The sequence below is a fragment of the Astatotilapia calliptera genome, chromosome 14 (assembly GCF_900246225.1).
Source record: "Astatotilapia calliptera chromosome 14, fAstCal1.2, whole genome shotgun sequence".
Lineage (NCBI taxonomy): Eukaryota > Metazoa > Chordata > Actinopteri > Cichliformes > Cichlidae > Astatotilapia > Astatotilapia calliptera.
Window position 1 is genome coordinate 28,183,688 of NC_039315.1, and position 21,137 is coordinate 28,204,824.

Consider the following 21,137-nt stretch of genomic DNA (forward strand, 5'->3'; position numbering starts at 1 on the left):
CAAGCGGCACATGCTCATCTAAGTATAACAGAGGCAACTAAAATAGAAATATCTAACATAAAAATAGCAACTTGACACAGGAGGGAGAGCAAAGGGAGTAACTTCACAAAGAAATTGTGTCCAAGGCTGGAAATCTCACAGGAACTAAAGGAAACACTTGGACCAATTAACATTAAACCAAATAACAACCACAAATTTAAAAATAAGCCCAGAGAACCCACAGAGGAGGACATTGTTCCAGAAATCTTGTGGTTTGTTCAAAACCTAGGCCATGCTGCCACTTTCTTTTTAGAGACAAAAGCCTTTCTCCTGATATCCCTGTGTTGGTGTTGTTTCTATATCATTATAACAATGTTGATATAGAAACAACACCAACACAAGATCAGCTTTGCAACTGACCAATGATGTTGTCTGAGCATTCAGTTAGCACTAGCCTAGAAGCCAGCTAATGCTATTAACGATCATGAGTAAATTAAATTGGGTTAACAGCAAACCCAACTTGATAATATATTTATTATATTGTATAACTTAATAAAGAAAACAGTTGAACTTCTGACCATTTGTACTACAAGAGAGTTTTGTGTTTTAAGATGATGCAGGAACCACACCAAGACGGGAATATCAGATATATCTTCTCCTGGTAAGCCTTCCAAGAAAGTCATACTTTTCAGTCTTTGTTGGTGTATAATTGGGGTGACTTTGCAGGGGGCTCCACTCCTTGGAAGAGTTTGGGTATCTGTGCTAAAATACATGTAAGTGCTCTAGGCTGAGAAAAATAAAAGATTTGATTATCTTATGAGATTCCTCTGTGTGTCGCTCTCTGATGACAGTCTGTTCGGGTAACAGCTCAGATACAGTGTAGTAATATTTTGTGAAAAATGATATGTAGTCTTAAAGGTATAAGCATCAAAGCCCTCTGCAAGTCATCTGTTGCCGTGGGCTGTCCCAACCTGTCAGGATATTCCGAGTTTGTCTATCAAACTGTGTGCATCTGTGTGTACAATTACACAGAAGGTAATAGTTTCTTGTCATCACTGATTAATCCTGTAACTGAAATCTGCTATCAGCAGCATTAGCTAACAGTCTTGTGTTCACAGAGAGACACACACTGACATGAACAATAGAATATGAGGAGACACGCGTGCGTATGATTCCTGCAATGCTGAGATGTTGATCTGAAGCTCACCCATCTGAGCTGTGAATATGCATCAGATGAGCAGTTCTATAAATGTATAATAGTTCTGTTTGATTCTGAAAATTTTGGTAAACTTCAAGTAAAATACAAGGCCAATACCAATGCTTTTAAAGTATAAATGCAGCTTGTATAGGAGGGAGCGGAGTCTCCTGATTTATCAGATGAATGATCATTAATTTGTAAACTGAACGGATATGGACTGATAAGAATTTAGTGATTCTGATTCTCACTTCCAATGATCAATTATCAGTTTTCATTGGGTCCTCATTGGCCACCACAGCAGCATATCAAAGACATTTTTGCATATTAATGTGCGGTCAAATGTTTGTGGAGGTATTTCCCCTCTTTGTTGTGATCAGTGCCGGGGTGGTTATTACACAGAACACTTTTCTTAAAGGTAATGCACTAAATTACTGAATTACTCCCAGAAAAAAGTAATTCATGACGCTGCTCTTTCCATTAATTTTGCATTTCTCCATAAAATGACTTGGAACACATTGTCTCAAAATTACTGTTTAACAACATGAACCGGAGGTTACAGTTCCTACCTTAGAAACATGAACAAGTAGAAATGGAGGCTGCAGCCTGACTCCATTTGTTACATGTTGAAGTTCACGGTCTGGCTGTCGGGCTGGGGTCGGCATTCACTCTGGGCGCTTGTTAGCTTAGCATTAGCATCCTGTCTGCCCAGGTGCTTGCAAAGAGCCAAAGTTGTGTTCGCAACAAATGTGTTTTTTTCTGCCCTGGTCAAGTTTGCACTTTACCATTATTCTTTTGTTCTTTTGGCGAATACAAATTAAAGCTAATGTGCATATGTGCTCTACAAGAACTTCAATTCCTGTTGCTAAATGTAACAAAACACCATTTCATGTATTTTGAAAGTGTTATTTTTCAGAGCTGGGATGTAAATGTTCGTGTTTGATGTTGCTTTTTCCTTCCTAAAGAATAATTTCTTCAACACAGTTCAGTGGACTTCATACTGAACTTAGAGGATGGAAACAATCGATCGATCCTATGAAGCTAGTATTGATCCGATACCAGCATCAGCGTTGGTATTGATACTATGGAAAATAAATTTTTTTAAATTATTTTGGTAAGCAGTTTTTCTCATTTTCCATACATCAGCTGCTCCATCTGACAAGCTTGAAATGAACTTTAAAATTGACTTAAAAAGAAAATAAAAAAAATTGCACCTCCCTGGTAGTGGGTCCACATGCTAAAAGCTGCGCGCCAGGCTTTCCTCCTGTATGTGCGATGGTGTGCACTTTATTGTGGCAATTTCCTCTGAGCTCCCTCCGCCCCGGCTGATGGACACATCCTGTGTTCTTTGTCTCACCTTATCGCTGCAGATCTATATTAAACAGCGCAGCACAGCCAGCATACCCCGCTGTACCTGTCATCTCAGCATCTGCTGAGCTGCCTGTCTGCCAGCCTCCCTCACTATCAGGTGTCTATCAAGACCTCCAGCTCATTTCATCTCTTTCCCAGCACTCGTATCTTCCTGTTTTTCTCTTTCTTATATGAATTTGGGCCGAGCGAGCCTGGGCCAGTGCTCTGTGTCTGGGCTGCTGTCACTTTGAGAACTCCCTCACAGGATTTGATTTGCAACCTAACGCTTAGTCGCAGTGGCTTTCCACTTCTTACAGAGTAGCTGAATTTGACATATCTTTCAACTCTCCCCTCAGTCATCTTTTTTTCAGAGGGTGACTCTTCTTTTCCCTGACAAATAATCCTGGCATTTACCTCTCTAACACACTCGGTCGGTCCTCTCCCTGTCTCTCCGGTTTTTTCTTCTTTTACGCAGCCTCTCCGCTGATTCTCCGATACCGTCGGTGCCTCTGAAGAACAGGAAATGAAACTCTTTTTTTCCCTCCAATCTGTCGCTCCCACCCTTTATCACACAGACACCTTGATTCCCTGCAATGACCGTCTCTCCCTCCTCTAATGAACTCATTTTGCACGAATGGAGAATACCATCTTATCTCCACACAGTGGGTCCTCTTTCACTTTCTCTCTCTCTCTCTCTCTCTGACACACTTTCTCTATCTGTCTCTCTTTTCTCCATTTCTCACTTTTCCTGTGTGCTTAGTTCATATAATTGTTGCCAAGATACACCGAGAGGTCCTTGATCTGTTGTCTTCTCATTATAGATTAGGAGATGAGGGAGACAGAGACCGAGCAGGGGAAGCGATGCTTAATAGACTCTCTGAAATGCATCCATTATGCAAAATAGCCTTAAACAGAATGGGAAAACATTTTACCTAATGTTGAGTGCCTCTGAGGTGGCTGCAGCAGGGAATTGACTCTATATAAATAAAAGTTGTCCAGCTTATACAAGAAAACTCAAATTTTTAGCATGCATTACATGTATTACAACGGACATCAGGTGTTCCTCCTGCACTGCTATTCTGCATGGAGAAGTATATGGAAGAAATCCATAGGATCAGAGTCCAAAGAACTTGAAACTGTCCTATCATACACAAGGAAATCAACACATGAGGACTGCAACAAACACTAGGAAATCACTGGAAGGTTGGTAAGGGATTGCAGGCTTGATACTGACGCTTTGAGCTTACAAAATGCAGATGTTTCAGAGCACTGCTCAGAAGTGTGGTTCAAAACACCCACTTCATGCGACCATGGCTAATTGAGGTCTTGGTGAGTTTCACCCCAGAAGGCTTACCTGCTGCTTCAAGGTTTGACTGACAGAGAGTGTAGAAAAAAAAACTAATGACACTGCAGACTCACAGGAAGCTTTAGAGTCATGAGCAGCAGCATAAGCAGGAGAGTTAACAATCACTAAAGTTTGTGTGAACTTTTTGACAGGCAAGTTGGTGTAAGCCATCATACCCACGGTGCAATTGCTGATGGCACAGAAGAGGTCAGAACATACCCGAATGATGCATTTGTTCTAGAGACACATGATCCACTTGTTTCTTGGCATGAACGATGGGTTGTATATCCACATTATTATATCTTGGCAATAAATAAATAAATATTGCCAAAGGTATTTGCTTGTCTGGCTTTACACAGATATAAACTTAAGAGACATTCTTAACATAGGGAATGTGTTTATGGGATTTTTTCCATTCTTCCAGAAGCATATTTGTGAGGTCAGACACCAATGATGAACAAGAAGGCTAACATGCGCCTCAGCATCTGCTGATCTCGCTCTGTGATTTTCCGTGGACTCCCACTTTGTGGATGAGTTGCTGTTGATCCCAATCACTTCCTCTCACAACTGACTGTGGAATATTTAGTAGTTAGGATTTTTTATAACTGGACTTGTTGCACAGGTAGCTCCTATCACAGTACCATGCTGGACCCGTGACCATGGAAGAGACTGGAACACCTAAATTCAGTGATTTGGAACGGTGAATGAATACTTGTCAGTATGTGACTGGGGTAAGAGCAGCTATTGTTTGGCACTGGTTTCCTACGTACCAGTGTGGGAGGGGAGTCAGAGAGATGTTTGTCATTGTGTCAGGATAATTGCACAAAAATAACCAAGATGCATTTCTTGGGAATGAGTGGTAGTAACATGTTTTCTCTCACAAAAGAACGTTTCCTAAAGAGAGCCCCATCAAAAAGTTTAGACTCTCAAAATTATTATCCACTGTTATATGTGCTGAAGAAATAATATTTATTTATATATCCAACAAAGGGACCATGTTTGTCACAAAAATCCACAGCAGAGAAAAGTGGAAATAAAGGAACACTGGAATTAAAAGTAATTTTAAAAAAAGTTAAGAAGAAAAAAACATACAAATTTGACAAATTACCAAAAAGAGGAGGGGAAATTCATGAAAGTGCATTGAATAAAAGCAGACCTGGTGCTAACTAAACACCTGTGTAAGTAGGTATGTCTATAGGTGGCTTTAAAAGGCAGAAAAAACAAAACAAAACTGGAGAGATGTATAATGTAAATAAATGTTTCATTTATATGGCACCTTTCAAGACAAAGATAGCAACGTGCTTTGCAACAAAAATACATTGTGGCTGAAAGAGAGAGGCACTAATTTATTTGTCATCATCTGAGGTAATGATCAGTCCTTGATAAATTAAATCACATTATTTGAAAGAACAATGTCATATAAGTTGGATATCCTCCAGAGAACCGAGGAAAAAGAATCTTGCCATTGAACCTTTTTTGTGATTTTCTTCTTCTCTGGAGCTAAAACACTTGAGATATCAATGGAAAGCCTAGGATGTCCCCTATCTAATACATCAGATAGAGGTGTAAGTATACATTAGAAAGCAACAAAAGGGGCCTCAAAACAGAGTCTTGTGGAACACCACCCAGTAGGGCCAGCTAGGTTTCAGTACAGGCTATCAGAAAGATCCCCCATAAGAAACCATCATAAGAGCAGTTTCTGTGGATTGTCTTTTTCAAAACACAGACTGAGTTTTAAAGTATTTATATATATTTAAATGCAGCAGCAAGTTCTAAGCACACAACTCTATCCAGATGTGTCGAAAAAAAGCAACTTTGATATATGGACATGTCCGTAGACAGTGAAGAATTAACAGTGCAGGGCTAATAGCTGGCAAGAACTGTAGTAATAAAGACTGGTATTACATCCAGATGGCTGAAGGATTGCTTTGTTCTAGTGATCATCACTCTAAAATCTTGAAAGCTGATCAGTTGAAAGTAATCCAGAACAATAAGAGATGGAGGTGAGATGGAGGTCTACTGGAATGTCACATGCGCCAAGTCATTATCTTATCAAAAAAAACAAAAACAAAAAAACCCAAAAAACAACTTATTAGACATGGCAGAGAGAAAGGGCGAGTTGTTTTATTATTATTAATACCATCACATAAAATCTTTGGATTTCTTTCTGAAAAGGAGCTTATGTTTGCAAAGTGAGCAGTCTGGGCCTCCTTTAATGATGCATTGGCAGACTCTAAAAGATCTCTAAGCTCCATCAAAATGTCAAAAGCCCAAAGACCAGGTTCATTAAATGTTTTTAATAAAATGCTGTTGCTTATGATTAAAGATTTTTTTCATCTGACTTTTAAGAATGCATTATGACTCCTGCTCTTGCTAATAGGTCTTGCATATACATGTATGTATATATGTATATATATATACACACTCTAATTTAATTCTAATTTAAAAATTGTCATTGTAATAAATTAATACATAAATAATAAATTAAAAAGGTTTTAATTTTATTTTATAAGAGCAATTCTTGATCAACTATGTATGTCCGCTGTTTTTAATAGGGTCATATCCCCCCCTGTTGGTTTAAAAGTATCATGACATTAGTTGTTTGTTTTTTTAAAGGAACTGGGATTAGGGATGGAGGTGCGATAGATGGGCTCTCTTGCACTAGAGGAGGGTGTGGGGCTTTATGGTGGAAGAAAATGTGTAGCTATACAATGCACACTCAAAAAAGAAGAAACAAAAGATTGAAAGAAAAAAGATTCTTGGGGGTCTTAGATACTTAGATACTTGGTTAAAACTGAATGTACACTAATCAAGTAAGTTTCATTTGACTAGATTCCAATAAATGTAACATTTAACATTGTAATTGTGTAACAAAATGACATGGAAACGTACATGTAATCAACTCAACTTAAAAACGTGTTTTTAAATCTAAATGAATGAGACAGAACATAAACTTGTAATAACGTAAAAATTCACATTGAACGCAGAAATCATCTATATTGTGTCATCATTTTGTCCCTTTAGTATCCATACAATCTACCACACACACATAACCTATTGTGCACAAACACACACACACACACACACACACACACACACACACACACACACACACACACACACACACACACACACACACACACACTGATCTGTCATCCAATCTCTCTTGGAGATCAGCACCCTAATTACAAGGAGGAGTGTCTTCAGTCCCATTGTCTTTATCTTTACACTAAGTCCCTGAAGTAGAATCATCCTCTCCTCTAATCCTAATCTTGTTTGCTGCTGCACACTCACTTTCTCAACATCTTTGCCTGTTGTGTAACCTGTCTCTGAAGGGTCTGTTTTAAGGGTTTTTTCCCCCGTGTTTCCTCATCTTTTGCCTTCTGTGATTCTGTCTTCAGCTTTCTCAGTTACCTTGCTGTCATAATTGTGGTTGCAGGGAATTTGTTCTCAGGGCAAATGACACATGTGCACACAAACAAATACACTGAACTAGGATATTGCCATAAAACTGAAAACAAATAGAGGTAGATTTATATGCACAGCTGCTCTCTCTGTCTCTCTCTCTCTCACACACACACACACACACACACACACACACACACACACACACACACACACACACACACACACACACACACACACACACACACACACACAATATGTGTAAAGCCTAATGGGCTACACCCAACACTGCAGGGCTGACTATGAAGATGGGGGGATGTGAGAAGCAGAAGTCATCAGTCACTTTGTCACTTCTTTATTTGCAATCATTTCAATTATGTTTTCTCTGCTTTTTATATTCACTTTCCATTTTCTTTCATCCTCTTAGCATTTTAACTAATTTCCTTTTCTGCTCATCAACCACATTTCCCCCCAAGCTTCTTGGTTATTTTAAGGCCTTTTTTGTCTCTTTCTCCTGTGCTTCTGAAGTCAATATAATTGGATGATTGGGGAAAAGAAAGGAGGAGAAAGGACAGAGGAGGGGAGTATGAGACGAGGGTGAAGTAGAGGAAGCGATGACCCAAATAATGCAATGAAGTGAATCCGAATGAGCCTCCTGTCCTCACAGAGACCTCAGCTTCACACCCACACAGCTACCCATCCACCCAGGCCTCCCCCTGTCTAATACCAACACCTGCTCCACGCCTGCACATCCACTGCTAGTGAGTAAAATCCGAATGGGTTGTCTAAATTTGTGTTCCCAGGTATCCTTCTGCTGAAATTCAGAAATGTGTAACAACAATTCCAAGAAGCACTGAAGCTGTTATCTTCTGACACTTTATGTTAGTTTTAATTTCTCACACATCTGTGCTCCTTCTGTAACCTGTCTTTCTGAGCTCACCCTCCTTTCACCATCATCCTTCATAAATGTGCCTCCCTCGGTTTTGCACTCTCTCTCGCAGGAGGTATGTAGTGTGACAGGAGAAAAATTGTGTAAGCACGGAGAGTAAGGTCAGGTCCTCTGGAGCAGAACCCATAGGAGCAGATGAGCACAGACGATTAAATATGTGACAATACAATGCCTTACTAGATACTAAACTCTACTGATTAGGTAAGAGTATTTGTATTTTAGGTGAATATATTAAACTTGACCATATTTATACTTTTTTTTTTAAATTCAGTGTAAATTATCGTTTTTTAGTGACCTTAGGATAAATTGAAGTGTATTTATCAACCAGCCAGTAGCCCGTTTGACAGCTGTTTAACAGGACGCATGCGCATAGCACCGGCGAGGGATGCTGACGTGTAAAGTGCACAGATGTTGGGCATGCCTCTGTAGGAAATTTAGAAATCTCCTGTCAAAATAAAAGTAGACAAAATTAGACTCTTTGAAGAGGGGCGAATTAATTGGTATCTAAAAATACTCTTATCAAAAAAATATCACATTAGTAATTCGACGTCTTAGGAGTGCACCCTCAGCTGTCGGCTCTCCAGTAAATAGCCAAATGCTGTGTTTGTTTTTCCTCAGTTGCTATAAGTTTCTGGATACAACTTTTCGTTTGAAAAACTAAATGTTACAAAACTTTCATTATTGTTTGCGACTTGACACAAGCGGTGCAACTAAGCAACCTCCGTTGAAATAACCTCGGGAGCACGGTGCACTGTAGTGTCTGCCCAAAATAATGTCCGGTATCCCGTCGTTTCACTCTCCGAGGTGACCGAGGTCTGAGCAGCTGCAGTCGGGATGGCACTGGTTACTGTCCAGCGGTCTCCGACACCGAGCACTACCTCCAGCCCCTGCGTGTCTGTGAGTATCTGTAAACTGGTTTGACGTTTTGCCTCACTTTCGGCTGGTGTGACACGGTGAGCCTACCGTTAGCCCAGTTTGTACTCAACCTACATGGGTGGCTAACTTTACTAGCCGCTAGCCCCATACTGTAAGCCTAAAGGAAGCTCTTACTTTGAGATGAAGAGATGGAGGTTTGAGTTTTAAGCTATTTAGCCAAACACAGGCCACTATCCCAGCTTCATATTAAATGTGAAAAGTTGTTTTTTTTCTTTCTTTCTTTGAAACTAGCAGGAACAAAGCTAGCAGGTAGAGCTTATGTTTGCTAACTCACTTCCTCCCGGAGAACCCAAAGTCGTCTCAGATCAACTGAACTACAAAAACACAACATACATACATAGATAGACAGACAAACAGACAGATGTTTTTTTTAATCAGTTTGAAGTGTTTGTAAAAGTCATCATTATGTTTGTGTATTCTGTGGTGTAAAACGTAGGATAGGATTGCAGTCCGGAGAACAAGACAGCTTCAACGGATCACTGGTTAGTAGAGTGACAGACAGTAAGGGGCCGGGAAGCGGGTTAGTGTGGCAGGCATGTCAGAGCCGGCAGGAAGGCAGTCCTCTTATCCCCTCTGACAAGCCTGAGGTTTCCAGCGTCTGGCTTCAAGCGCTTGAGTGCAGGGTGACGGCGTGGCTGCAGTAGATAAGACCTATGCCTTGTGCAAAGTACTGTTTGTGAGGACAGATGTTGACTGCTCTGGTAGGCTGTTTTCTGAGAAAGAAAAGAAGACAAATACCGACAAGGACTTCTGATTATCACAATGCGTTGCAGAGTTTACATGCGATTGAAGAAAATGTGCAGCCTGGTGGAGAATCACATGGACAGCTGTGCAAATTCTTTTGAATAGATCAGGAGTAAATATATGGTCAGTAAACATCCCGGTGCTGATGCTGGTGGGGAAATTTGTCATCAAGACAAAATGATTTAAAAGCATCTTTAGGCTTATTATTAATGGTTACTAACATTTGCATGGGATGCTGCTTGGCAGAGTTTGGACGCCCTAATAAAGTCCAGCCTTTGCTGAACCAAACAGATGGTTCACACGACTTATTGCTGTTAGTGAATTTATGACCAGGCAGCAAAAGAGTCGCAGGCTGAGGCTACCAGCTGCTTGTCATGAGACCTGCTTCTGATGGGAAGTAGCCTTGTGAGGACTCTTGTGAGATGTGTGCTGCTGAGAGGGCAGAAACCTGAGAAAAGGGGCAGCATTGTATGGGGAGAGAACTGGCAATAAAACTCCTATGAAGGAACTCAGCAGCCATGAGGCTTGCAGCTTGGATGCCACCGCACCATAATAGTTAGAATATTTCCCTGTATGCTTGCCCTCTAAACGTCTGATCCACACAGGATCAAATAAAGGTTTAAGATTGACCCTGTGGTAATACAGAAAGCATTACTTCCACACATCCCAGCAGGGAATAGCCTCCCCACTGTGGCAGTACACAGTAATCTGCCTAGCAGCACTATGAATTCCCAATTCTCATTGGCTATGCAACCACTCCCTACACATCCATGCAAAGGAACGATAACCACAGAGATCCGCACGTAGCCTCCTTCTTACCTTATGTTGTTTTAAACACAAATACGCAGCGTCTACACTAATCAGGAATATGTGGGCTTGCTTTGCGGTGGGAGCCCTGGTTTCACATTTGCCTTTGAAATCTGCTGAGCAAGCCATTGTGTCAGAGGTGTGTGTGTACGTGCAGTATGCATCTGTGCACTCCTTTTTCACCCAAGAAACAATATTTTTGCCTTGGAGGCAGGCCGATAAGCTGTTGATGTAGAGAGCACCATTCAGCCAGATGCTTCTTTAGGCTTAATCGCATCTGTGGTTGTGGACACCAAGAAGAAAATGACAATGCTCTGGCCTGCAGCCGCCTGCTCTTCCTTCTCTTACCCGCCTGTCACCATCTTCCATTATCAATCTTGAAGTAACATCTTATTATCGTTCGGTCTGGGCGTGTCTGTGCACACTGCATGTCTGTATTGGCCTGGGTAGTGGCCCAGGATTGACAGATTGATGCCAAAGAGAAAGTTCCCTCAGTTTGTGAGGGATTACTGAAAAAAGGCTGGGATTAAAAACACGTGCATGTGCGTGTGGCAAACTGTGCTGGTTCCAGTGGTGGGGGAGGATGACTGCATGCGTTTTGGGAAGAGAGCACCCGAGGGTGTGGGGAGTATCGGGGGCATGGTCACTCAGTGTGTTTCGGCCTTTATCCCTGGTCTCTGCTCTGAGCCTCACTTGAAGTAGTGGCCCTGTCTTGTGCGTGAAGTCATAGATGAAGAGCTTTACATGGAAGCCCTCACTGCCACCCACTGTAGTGCTCCTATAATGTACAGTTAATAAAATGTGACGCACTCCCATTGGTTGTGAAATAATCTTTGTTCTTCCTGAAATACAAGCATCTCTTGTCAGAAAAAGGTGATGAAAGAGTTAAATAAATATTCTGCTTTCTTTAACAATATTGTTTGCCTCTGCAGGAGTCGGGCAGTGGCGAGGATGACCGTCGCTTCCATCTCAGGAGGTGAGACCACCCCTCTGTCTTATGTTTCTTGTTTCCTTAAACAACCCTTTACTTTCAAATGCTGCCATTAGCAGGATCCACGCAAACTGCATCTCAGACCACTAGGGGGAGACTGTACATCAGTATTATTCAATTTTACCTCTAAGTGCTTAAGCACATTTTATGTTGTCAGTTTATAAGACATTAATATAGCTGTCACATTATTATTATTATTGTTTTTGTTGTTGTTGTCATTATTTTAAGGCAACACTATTCAAAGACCAGAATTCCCATGTGTAAGAGCATTAGAAAAAGTTGCCGTATCTTTCTAGTCACAGCATAATCAAAGGAAATGTATCAATTGGAATCGGATGAAAATGTGTTCCTGTTTATTCCTAAATGTTCCTCGCACACGGTCCCTGCATTGTAGTGCCAAATTTCCTCTGCTTTAAACAGCGAACAGTAAGCTGCTAAGACAACAAGTCGTTCATTCTAAATTTGGAAGTTACTTATATATTTACATTGTGTAACACAGAGCGTTTTGATATGGCAAAAATAGTTCCTTTCTGTTTGGCGTAAACAAATGGCGGCTTTGTGAGAACTTTATATCAATATTTGGCCGTCCCTGTCATATTGCAGGCTGCGGTTAATTTGAGGCTTTCTGCCCGAGGGTTGTGGTCTAGCTGATTTGCTTTTGACGTGTGCATCTGTGTCTTCATAAAAGACGAGGACGTCACAGCTGTTATTGTTTTTTTGTTTCCATGACTCGGGTGGCTCTGTCATTATCCTGCAACCTGGGCCAAGGCCCTGTTCACAATTGAAATGAAATTCTCTTTAGCGAGGAGAGCCTGAAAGCTTGCACTTTGTTATGTTTGTGTCTGGCTTGCTACTAGCTGCCATTCAACACAGACATTTTCTCTCCATTGTGGGAAAGGCTACGCAAAGATACCGCACTCACTTCAAATGTTCTCCCTGCGTTACATTCTGAGACACTAGTGCACAGTCATTAAAGAGGAAGTGGAACATCAAAGCATGTGCAGCCTTTCCGTCTTTAATGGACTTTGTAAAGGGCTTTTGTAGACTAATCTAAACTTTGAAGTGCAATCTAAGTAGCATGTCTTTGTCGTTTAACTTTCTGTGTCAAGCTTTTATCAGGTGTAACTCATATTTTTACGTTGCCTCTTGTCACTGCTGTAGCTACTGTGTAATTCAGCAGGTAAAGATGCAGTGCAGCTAAACTCCACATATATAGTCCAGCTGTGTTGAGCTCAGCCTGAGACAGAGAGTTCAGTCAGTGCAGATTAAAGGGCTGGTCTGATTGTCCTGTTTGGAGGCATGACAGAAATGCCAGATAATGACAGATTTCTGCAGGAGTCGTGTCACAGGAGGAAAAAAGAAAACAACAAAACACTGCCTGCCTGCCAGTCCGTGTTAGTGTTTCCTCATCTTTGAATAGCAGTGCTAAGAAGCAGTCCAGTGAGCCTGAGCTTCTCCACTTCTCTATTTTCTCTTTCTTTATTTTTGCACTTTGACCATGGCCCAGAATCACTATGATTTCATTCAAGTTAATCTAAGGATGCTAAGCACAGTCGGGCCTATTTATTACTAGGACGGGAGACTGAGCTCAGTTGGTAGAGCTCAGGTGGTCTGCCAGTCGGAGCGTTGGTGGAACGATCCCTGGCTCCTACAGTCCATGTGTCCAAGTGTCCTTGGGCATACTGAACCCCAAACTGCATCCATCATTTACCATCTTGGTTCATTCTGGTGGAGTGACATTTATTCAGATGCTAACTCTGACTAGATGAATGTTTATTTAAAACCCTTTGAACATAGTTGTGTACGTGCCGCACTACATCTGGATTGCACCGCAACTTGCTCATAGACAAACACTTTGTCAGGCCCAATATAAAAAAATATAAAAAAAAATTAAAAAATATTTGGCGTTTGGCATGTATAATGCGAACTTGGAACAGAGTGGAATTCATCCAAATGTGGAACATGCAAAAAAAGGGGGTGGGGGGGTTGTCAGATATATTTGAAAGCTGAAAAACGGTGACATCATTCCTACAGTAAACACACCCCGATAGTGACCGCGAGGACATGTGGTCCCGATTATTTGTTAGGTAATACCTCAAAGCAGAGGTGAAGTCATAGGCATTGATGAGCGTGCACACACACATTTATGCGGGTGCAGCCAAGGACCTTGCTAAGGGACGCCCAACGTGTATTAACCAAGAGCAGAGGTCCAATTAACTGTGCACTCCCCAACCTACGTATGCCTTCACACAGCCGCATGGGCCAGTAACATTGCACTGGAGCCGTTCAAACTGAGGAAGGCTTTGGCCTTTTGTACTGCAGTAATATTTTTCTCTCCATCATCGTTTTCTTGTGCTTCTCCAGAGTTTTTGTCTTCTCCTTTTCGCTGTATACCGACTCCCACACTGTATCTCTCACTCTCATATTCTCTTTCTCTCTCAGTCAACATCTTTTTCACACAGACAGATGCAAACAGCTATCTCTGCCCATTGCACCACACCAATGAAGGATAACTGCTGCAGTGTAATAATGAATCTCTGCCACACACTGTTGCCTCAGGACTGACACTGACTGTCAAGGACAGTGTTAGAAAAACTGTCTTTATTTTCCTACCCAAAGCCATCATTTGGCTTTTTTTCCTCTTTTTTTTTTTCTTTCCTCTAAGTAAATCTGTTAGTGCTCGAATAAATGTTGGTAAATGTGTTTTACTGTGGCTGCTGCACAAAAGAGATCATTTGCAGGGATATGTGAGTAACTCAGTGTTTGGTCAAATTAGTTTTTAAAGATCCCTGCATTTAATGGTTTAATATTTGTTCACTTTAACCCTGTTCTACAACATTATCCATTACAGTGTTGTGTACTGTTCAGCACAGAGATTGATATGGGATAGGGATATTAACTTGGATGTTTCCTGCTTCATTAATCTTGTCTAATCTTGTAGCTGTCCCACAAAATGCTAAGGTGCACAAGCTGGATTCGTTCCTTTAAACCACAAAGGCATACCCGCAATCACTTCTCCTTCTCCTGCCTATTTGGTTTGCTGTTCACAAAGTGCCACAATGTATCAGCAAAAATGCCACCTTAGTTAGCTCTGTGTCAATGTATTGTATCTACTGTAGTGAGAAAGCAGGCCGAGGATGAGAAAAGCTTGTGTGAAGAAAGGACCTGTTGTTTAGCAGCCCTCCTCCTGACCTTGTCTGTCTATTGTGTCCATGCTGTACAACATTTCCTTTTTACTGAGTGCAAAACGGGTCATTGTATTGCCGTGTTGGCTGTTTGTTTGCAGTACAGCTCCAAAAAGAAAAAAGGGTAGACTGCTTCATCAAATGTAAATAAAAGTACAATAGAGTGATTTGGAAATGATTTACATGTAATTGAAAATATTATCTATTATATTACTGGGCAACAGGCCGGGAGCGCAGAAAGGCCAGTTTAGCACACAGGCATAAGTACTACAGAGCCTTGCTGTGGTAATGCATGTTAAAATAATCACGGCCTTTAATGGAGGAGGAGTGGCACAATAGGTTTCTCCAAAATTGTATTGTTTATAATTAATGCTGCCTTGACCATTGAAATCCCTTGCGTTGTATAACTCTTTTGTTGCCTGTTCATGTTGTAGATTTATAGAGAACTCTGAAACAGGTGCACACAAGCAGAGCAGGTTCATCAGGCCTGCTCTTAGAATGAGAAGGGCGAGGTGCAGTAATCAACACCAAGCCAACGGCATGCTCTTTAAACACCAACTTCTCATGTGGAAACAAGTTTATAAGCTGTTATATGTCATTTATACCCTGCACCTGCCTTCTGTCTTTCTACAGCACACCTGCTGTTTAAACATTGAGTGCTTGATTAGTGACTACATGGGCGTATGTGTTCCCACCGCCACTAAGAAACTGCAGTGCACAGTTTGTACTTCCAGTATTTCGCCCATGGAAGTTCTGCCTTGTGGGACAATAAGCATTTCATGCACAATATCTGACAATTTTATAATGCAGAAAATGGAAATCATGGTTCATCAATGCAAGTTTTGTAATTTAGCTGAATTATGCAATTGCAAATTGGAAATATTAGAGTCACTGGAACAACAGGAAAACTATTCGGGTCCTGGTAAGTTTTCTTTTTGAAAACTATATTTTGTGACTTATTCATTAAGAGAAACTAATTCTCGGGAAAGAAATTCATACTGGATTAGCTATAACCTCAGTGGAAAAAAATCTGTGATGTCCACACAGCATGCAGTTAATTCCACAGAAGAGCCAAGGGTTACAGTCATTGTGTGCAACATATTTAATTTGATTTTAATTTCAATTCAGTTTTATTTATATAGTGTCAAATCACAACAGTCTTCTCAAGGCAGTCTATATTGTCTGGTAAAGACCAAACAATAATAGAGCGAGAACACCAACAATCAAACCACCCACTATGAGCAAGCACTAAGCAACAGTGAGAAGGAAAAGCTCCCTTTTAACAAGAAGAAACATCGGGCAAAATCAGGCTCATTTATACTGTTGGAAAGTCTGCTTCTTTTCCCTTAATCGGTGCCCTATTTGTAAAGAAAATGCATTTGTAGGTTGAGCAGCAGAGTTGAGTATGTGAGTTGTGCCCATGAAAAACTTGATCTGGTCTCGGACTGAACTCTATTATCCAAGATGACAACAATTGCCAATTGGGTGTACTGTTCGTGCCAGAGTGACCAACACAACCACACTGTCTGACTTGCGACAAATACTGGTTGACAAATGTTATAACATCCCACAGCAGTGACCCAAGTTGGTAACCAACATGAGATGAGGAACCAGGTTGTTGTGGATCTGTATGGCTCTTCCACATGTTATTGAGGCCCCTGTTTGATAATTGAATAAATTGTTAAATTTGCAATATGTCTTGTTTATTCAGACTTCATCCAATTCAATAAATGACACCACACAAGAGTCTATGGCAGAGTAAGCTGTTTAGCATTGGCTGAGAAGATTTGGCAAGTTTTTCATCAACTTAACCCACACACTGAACTCTGCTCCTCAACCCACAAATGCATTTTCTTACAAATGTGGCATTATTTAAAGGAAATAACAAGCTTTCCACTGGTATAAAATTTATTGCCAAGACGCATTGTTACAACTAAGAAACAATCAACCAAACACACATTCCCTTACTTTTTCTGACAAGTTTAAATATATAACATACATAACATATGTCACTGAGTAATGCAAGATATAACAATACAGATATAACAGTTTTGCAGTTATATTTGCAGAAATACGTTCTGGGCTAACTTCACTTACACACCTATTTTCAGCTTGTCCTTATCTAAAGTATACTTTTGGTTTACTGTTCAATATCTTTTGCTAATAGAGCCTTATTTGTCTTTCTTACATGACTGTTCAGAGCTTTAGAGCCATTTCTCCAAAGCTAAGCGCTTGTACAGCTGACTGGGCTAAGTCTTCAGCAAACATTTGAACTTTAGGCATTGTAGGTCATGATGTTCTTCAGTTTGTTTTCAACTTGAAATTCCCTTTTAAGTGATAAAGGAAGACGTAGCTGGGAAACAGTTGTGCAACTTGTTCACATCTCAACTAAACACCACAGCATGGTCTCAGGTTACCATCCCAGAGACAAATAGGTTTCCACTGGGTGCTGGTAAATTTGATGACACTAAACAGAACCACATGACAAGAGCACTTGAGCACACAACCTGCCCTGTGATGCAAGAGCAGTCAGTGGGACACGTAGGTGAAGCAAAGTATAGTTTGAGGACTGGAGTGCTGCTGTGTTTGTTTCATATGTGATTTAATCAGAGTTATCGGCACGTACACACTCTGGCAACTGGTTTGTTGTCTGTTTCCCTGCGTTGTAGCATTGCCGTTGGATCTATGCAAATTAGGGTTGTAGTTTTATTTTAGCTCACTTATTATGACATAAGTTTACATTCACTGTCATGAGTTCAGCTTTATTAACAGTCATTCGCTACTTGCAAAAGTACGATTATACGTTTGTTTTTGGAGATTTTTTATAAGATAAGTAAGAGTACTTCATAAAACAATGACAATAACATGTCATAATCATTTCAGAGAAGGGGATAATAAAATGGCACACAGTTTAAGGAGAGCAACTCTAGCTCATTAAATTGTTCGCGGACCTAGAACATACACCAATCAGCCACAACATCCCAGCTCCCGATGCTGTAGCAGGAAAGCTAAGGCTGCCTATAGGAGGAGGATTGAAGATCACTTTGCTGACAACGACCCCAGAAAAATGTGGCAGGGGATCAATCACATTACCAACTACAGAAGCAATAACCAGGCAACATCTAGGACTGATGCCTCACTGGCTGAGGATCTAAACCGTTTCTTCGCCCGCTTTGAGACGACCAAGCCCTCAGCTGCCACACCACTTCCACCCGCCCCCAGCACTGGCACACTAACACTTAGGGAGCACCAAGTGAGGTGTGTTCTAAGGTCAGTGAATCCCAGGAAGGCGGCAGGTCCTGATGGAATACATGGAAAGGTTCTCAGAGCATGTGCTGACGAACTGACCGGAGTCTTCACTAAAATCTTCAACCTTTCCTTGTCATCAAACACCGTCCCGCCCTGCCTCAAAACCTCCACCATCATCCCCATCGCCAAGAAGACAGCTGTGGCCAGCCCAAATGACTACAGGCCTGTTGCACTTACGCCTGTAGTGATGAAGTGCTTTGAGAGACTGGTCTGTCAAGCACATCAGGGCCGGTCTGCCTCCCACTCTGGACCCCCACCAATTTGCCTACAGGACAAATCGTTCCACCGAGGACGCTATCACCATAGCACTCCACACTGCGCTGAGTCACCTGGAGCACCGAGGAAGCTATGTGAGAATGCTCTTTCTGGACTTCAGCTCAGCATTCAATCATATCATCCCGGAGATCCTGGTCCAGAAACTGTCTCACCTGGGACTCTCCACCCCCATCTGCCTCTGGATCAAGGACTTCCTGACAAATAGACCACAGTCTGTCAGACTCGGCCCCCACCGGTCCAGCACCATCACACTCAGCACCGGGTCTCTACAAGGATGTGTTTTGAGTCCCCTCCTGTTTACGCTCTACACATCCGACTGCTCCCCTACCCATCTCTCAAACACCATCATAAAGTTCGCGGATGACACCACGGTGGTTGGACTCATCTCAAGGGGGGATGAGTCGGACTACAGAGATGAGGTCAACAGACTGACTGAGTGGTGTTCAGTTAACAACCTCCAACTGAACACCATGAAAACTAAAGAACTTATCTTGGACTTCAGGAAGGGCAGAGCAGACCCGGCCCCACTTTACATTCACGGGAGCTGTGTGGAGAGGGTACACTCCATGAGGTTTCTGGGCGTGCAGATATCTGATGACCTCTCCTGGACTGCAAATACTACAGCGGTGGTTAAAAAGGCCCAGCAGCGTCTCCACTTTCTGAGAGTGCTCAGGAGGAACAACCTGGAGGAGAGGCTGCTGGTGACATTTTACAGAGCCACCATAGAGAGCATCCTAACGTACGGCATAACAACATGGTATGCAGGGTGCTCAGCTGCAGACAGGAAAGTACTGCAGAGGGTCATCAACACAGCCCAGAAGATCACTGGCTGCTCTCTGCCCAGCCTGGAGGTCACTGCAAACTCTCGGTACCTCAGCAGAGCTGGCAATATCATCAAGGACCACTCTCACCCCAGCAACCAACTGTTTGAACTATTACCGTCAGGCCGACGGTACAGGTCACATAAAACCAGGACAAACAGATTCAGGGATAGCTTCTTTCCCAGAGCTATCACCGTAGTAAATAAGCACAAAAACAATTGAACCTATTCCATACCGTCACTGTCATTATATTATGCTGCTATTCATACTGTCATTATATTAATGCTGCTATCCTGTATATATTGTACATACTATTGTTTGAGTACTTACGATTGTTTTTTTTGTACTTTTTATATTTTACATCTATATTTATTATTGAAACTTGCACCAAGGGAGTGGCACTCCAATTTCGTTGTACTCTGTACAATGACAATAAAGGCTATTCTATTCTATTCTATTCCCAATCTTGCCACTGAAGGTGTCATTTCATAGCATAGCATCAGAACATTTAAATAAGTTGTGAGGTTGGACATCTGTGGGTCAGACCTATTTTTCCAGCCCTTCCTAGAAAAATCTGGGACATTTTGGAAACCAAGTCAACAACTTGGATTGGATTTAAGAAATTACGAGAGCGTCACAAGGAGTGGACTGAGGCTGGTATTAGTATTGCATCAAGAGCTTCTAGGCACAGGCGTAGTCAGGAAACGGGCTACAATTGTCACATTCTTAATATCAAGTTACTCCTAAACTAGAGACAACAGCAGAATCATCTTACTTGGGCTAAGGAGAAAAATAACTGAAGTGTTGGTCCTCTTTGAGATAAATTTTGAATTACATTTGGAAATCAAGGTTTTACGCTTTGGAAGAAGACTGGAGAAGCACACAATTCAAAATGTGTCAAGTCAAACCTGCAGTCTGTGATGATTTGGGGTCGTCATGGTTGTTTCATAGCCCATATAGGTGTCTACCAGGGGATTTTAGAGCACTTTGTACTCCCATCTGATAGAGAATTGCCATTTTCCTTTTTGAAGAGGACTTAGCACCTGCACACAGTGCCAAAAATAGCCATGTTATTACTGTGGTTGATTAACCAGCTAACTCACCTGACCTGAACCCCAGAGTATCTATAAGTTAAGATGCCAAAAGGAAGATGACAAATACCTTACCCCAAAATATTGATGATCTGAAGGCTGCTGTCAAGCCAACCTTGGTCTCAGTAATGCCTCAGCAGTGTAATAAGCTTATCACCTCCATGCCACAGCGCATTGCTGAAGCAATTCTTGGTAAAGGGCACCCAAATAAATACTGAGTATATAAATAAATATATATATCGAAGTTATAAACACTTTTGAATTGAGCTTTGAAAATATTCTAATAGTTTGTGAACGGATGTGCCAGTCCGATAGCTGGATCAGACATTGGTCTGATAGGCCCAGAAAGTAGGGCTGCTCGATTATGGCAAAAATGATAATCACGATTATTTTCACTGAAATTGAGATCGCGATTATTTGACGATATTTATTTAACCCTTTAAGACCTACTATAGAACCAAGTCCGCCAGAGCTTATATATTTTTTTTTACATGTTGTAGTGCCATTTGTGGGAGCATTTCAAGTTGCTAAATAACTGTTATAGCCCATATTTTAATAATATGTATGCATTAAGTCCATAGTAACTACATTAATTGCAAAAAAGTGCAATAAACTACAAAAAAATTTATATCGTTTTTGTTTTGTTTTTTTACATATATTTCTACTTGGAGAAATTTAAGAGGTTTATCCCTCAAAACTTTAAATACAAAAAAGTTGCAAAAAATAGTTTACAACAACAGGAAATTTATTTTGA

General features: G+C 41.2%; 1 protein-coding gene across 1 annotated transcript in view; it reads left to right on the top strand.

The window, feature by feature from the left end:
* The first annotated feature begins 8,921 nt into the window (after positions 1–8,921).
* The window catches only part of ssh2a (slingshot protein phosphatase 2a), a 31,504-nt gene continuing 19,288 nt past the window's right edge, over positions 8,922–21,137 (top strand). The window contains exons 1-2 of the mRNA XM_026192429.1: positions 8,922–9,120; positions 11,643–11,686. Coding sequence (XP_026048214.1) covers positions 9,058–9,120; positions 11,643–11,686 — 107 coding nt within the window. The 5' untranslated portion in view covers positions 8,922–9,057. The remainder of the gene's footprint in view (positions 9,121–11,642; positions 11,687–21,137) is intronic.